This window comes from Triticum aestivum, chromosome 6D (assembly GCF_018294505.1).
Source record: "Triticum aestivum cultivar Chinese Spring chromosome 6D, IWGSC CS RefSeq v2.1, whole genome shotgun sequence".
Lineage (NCBI taxonomy): Eukaryota > Viridiplantae > Streptophyta > Magnoliopsida > Poales > Poaceae > Triticum > Triticum aestivum.
Window position 1 is genome coordinate 488,282,225 of NC_057811.1, and position 3,677 is coordinate 488,285,901.

Sequence of the window (3,677 nt, forward strand, 5' to 3'; positions counted from 1 at the left end):
GAAATTGGTGTCTCAAAAGGGTTATCAATTCTTGGTTTTCTCAAAGGCTATAAGCCGCCGGGTTGTACAAATTCGTTAGGAAGTGGATGATGACAAGTGACCCGATGCCGCGGGGCATTCGCTTTTGCACTGAACGCCGCTCTTCACTTGTTAGCGGGAAGTTTATCGGCAGATGCGGGCCTGGGCACATGTCACGTACCAAGCTATCATGTGGCCATGTGGGTGAATATATCTAGTTTCCATGGGCACTTATCACATATCAGTCTATCATGCAGGTACACATCTTGTAAATTCACTGCCGCTTTCATGACACGCTTGACATGATCCACCATGTAGTCATTAACCTGAAAGCCGAACATGATGAACTTGGTCAGACAGTGGTGCTTGGAATTTGATGTAGGTGATTCCCATTCAACACCCTTGTTCTCGCTAATCTCTTGGCTCGTTTGCATTTCACATGGATGATCCATTACCTACATGCATGCCACACATAGGACAAAGGTAAATGGAACAGGTTAATTTTACTGGCGTACATTAAACAAGAAACTTTAGCTAGGAGCATATACCATCATGTAGAGCTCCTCCAGGGTCGGCGCCGCTTCCAAAACGAACATTGTCCAGGTGAGATCATACCCTTCAGGGATGTTAACTAGATTGACAATCTTTAGTTGGCAGAACCCAAATGCCAACCTTTTATTCAGACACTCTGGTTGAACCCAGATCTGCAACAATAAACATGTAGGATGAGCAGAGAACAAGTGAAGATAAAACAAAGCAATCATCCCGACTTACCTTTTCGAATTTAAACCCCAACCTCAGGTCTTGAACAGAGGTCTCATACAGAAACTTACTTAACTCGACCATTTTGTGGCTACTACTAGCAACATTTGAAAGGCTCAGAGCCTTAAGTAATGGTACATAACCAATTGACAATGGTGGTTCTTCATAAGACAGCCAATGCTCAAACGCCAATCGGGTGAGTTTTGGAAGCCTAGTGAGCTTGACCATGCCAAAACGACAATTGATAATACATAGCTCACTCAGTTGTGTGTGTTCAACTTCAAGCATTATCAACCCCTCCGTGTACGTGTAGCAATGGAAAAAACCTAAATATTTTAGTTGCTTGCAAGTAACCGTGATGTTGGATACAAAGTCAGATGTAGCAAATATCAATTTCTCCAGGTAGAGACACGTGAGACCAGCAAATGCATTCGGACACTCGTTGAAAAATGACACGAACCGTGCCCCATTGTTCTCCAAATCGTCAGTGGTGTAATCTACGCATTTCTTGTCTGCCAAAACTGTGAATTCTGCTTGCTCAATCTTGTGTGTCGCCATGGTGTTGCTAACAGCATGCCCAATGGATATGGGGGCATCATCTCTCAAGTAGAATGTCATCCTCAAGAGACTGATGATGCATCCACCCGGATCCCTGCGTGCCAGTATGCTCCTTGTGGCTTCGACCACAGCTTCATCGGTCCTCCGAACCAATTCATGTTTGGACAAGCTGGTTTTAGCTATTGAGGGTAGGAAGTCCTGAGCACTTATTGTAAGCCGTGAGAGCATGGCAGGAAGCTGACGCCACCGTCTGGAGAGGAGGTATAACGCCCACGATGCGGCTATATCTCCCACGTGTCGAGGCACGACTTAGAGGCATAACTGCATTGTGGTTTTGTCGCAAGAAGGGTCATCTTCACACAATCCCATGTAATGAACAAGAATGAGATAGCGAGAGTTGGCTTACAATCGCCACTTCACACAATACATAAATATAATATTCATACATCATCCAAAATTCACTCATAGACCGACTATGGTCAAATCCAAATGAAAATAAGATAACCCCAAATGCTAGATCCCCGATCGACCCAACTGGGCTCCACTACTGATCATCAGGAAAAGACACATAGTAACGACCACGTTCCTCATCGAACTCCCACTTGAGCTCGGTTGCGTCACCTGCACTGGCATCGTCGACACCTGCAACTGTATTGGTAGAATCTGTGAGTCACGAGGACTCAGCAATCTCACACCCGCGAGATCAAGACTATTTAAGCTTATAGGAAAGGATGGTGTAATGAGGTGGAGCTGCAGCAGGCACTAAGCATATATGGTGGCTAACATACGCAAATGAGAGGGAGAAGAGAAGCAACGCAACGGTCGCGAAGCTAGAAATGATCAAGAAGTGATCCTGAAACTACTTACGTTCATGCATAACTCAAACCGTGTTCACTTCCCGGACTCCGCCGAGAAGAGACCATCACGGCTACACACGCAGTTGATGTATTTTAATTGGGTCGAGTAACAAGTTCTCTACAACCGGACATTAACAAATTCCCATCTGCCTCATAACCGCGGGCACGGCTTTCGAAAGATAATACCCTGCAGGGGTGTCCCAACTTAGCCCATCATAAGCTCTCACGGTCAACGAAGAATAAACCTTCTCCCGGAAAGACCCGATCAGTCTCGGAATCCCGGTTTACAAGACATTTCGACAATGGTAAAACAAGACCAGCAAAGCCGCCCGATGTGCCGACAAATCCCGATAGGAGCTGCACATATCTCGTTCTCAGGGCAACACCGGATGAGACATCCTATGAGTAAAACCAGACCTCGAGTTTCCACGAGGGGGCCCCGCAGTCTACTCAGTTCGGACCAACACTTGAAGGAGCACTAGCCCCGGGGGGAGGGGGGGTTAAAATAAAGATGACCCTCGGGCTCGCGAAAACCTGGGGGAAAAGGCTTAGGTGGCAAATGGTAAAACCAAGGTTGGGCCTTGCTGGAGGAGTTTTATTCAAGGCGAACTGTCAAGGGGGTCCCATAAATCACCCAACCGCGTAAGGAACGCAAACTCAAGGAACATAATACCGGTATGACGGAAACTAGGGCGGCAAGAGTGGAACAAAACAACAGGCATAAGGCCGAGCCTTCCACCCTTTACCAAATATATAGATGCATTAATTAAATAAGGGATATTGTGATATCCAAACATATCCATGTTCCAACATGGAACACACTTCAACTTCACCTGCAACTAGCAACGCTATAAGAAGGGCTGAGCAAAAGCGGTAACTTAGCCAAACAACGGTTTGCTAGGAAAGGATGGTTAGAGGCTGACATGGCAATATTGGAGGCATGATATAGCAAGTGGTAGGTAGCGCAGCATGGCAATAGAACGAAAAACTAACAAAACAAAGATAGAAGTGATTTCGAGGGTATGGTCATCTTGCCTGCAAGGTTCTCAGAGTTGTCGAAAGCTTGATCCTCGTAAGCGTACTCAACAGGTTCCTCGTTCACGAACTCGTCTCCCGGCTCTACCCAAAACAAGAGCACAAGCAACGGAACCACAATCAATCACGGGAAAGGCACAAGCAACATGATGCAATACATGAATGATATGCAAGATATGATATGCGATGCATATGCGTGCTCCGGAAGGAAAATGATGAACAAGGAAGTAACTTGGCAAACCAAGCATGCCACTGGAAAGATGAGATGATTTCGGTTGAAATCGATATAAAGATCACCGGAAACGATTGCACGGTTTGCAAATGGCAAGCAAAACAAAAATGACACGAATCTGAGATTAAACAGCATGATAGCACTTAGAATGCAACAAGTAACAATGCTACGGCACTCCAACATAGCAACAAAGCATATGACAGTAATCTACAGGA

At 45.7% G+C, this 3,677-nt stretch overlaps 1 protein-coding gene across 1 annotated transcript; it reads right to left on the minus strand.

The window, feature by feature from the left end:
* Positions 1-206: 206 nt before the first annotated feature.
* LOC123142796 (uncharacterized) lies at positions 207-1,338 on the minus strand. Its single transcript, XM_044561545.1, has 3 exons — positions 793-1,338; positions 567-722; positions 207-473 (listed from the first exon to the last, which is right to left on the minus strand). The coding sequence occupies exons 1-3, from the start codon at positions 1,336-1,338 to the stop codon at positions 207-209; spliced, it is 969 nt and encodes a 322-aa protein (XP_044417480.1).
* Positions 1,339-3,677: the final 2,339 nt, after the last annotated feature.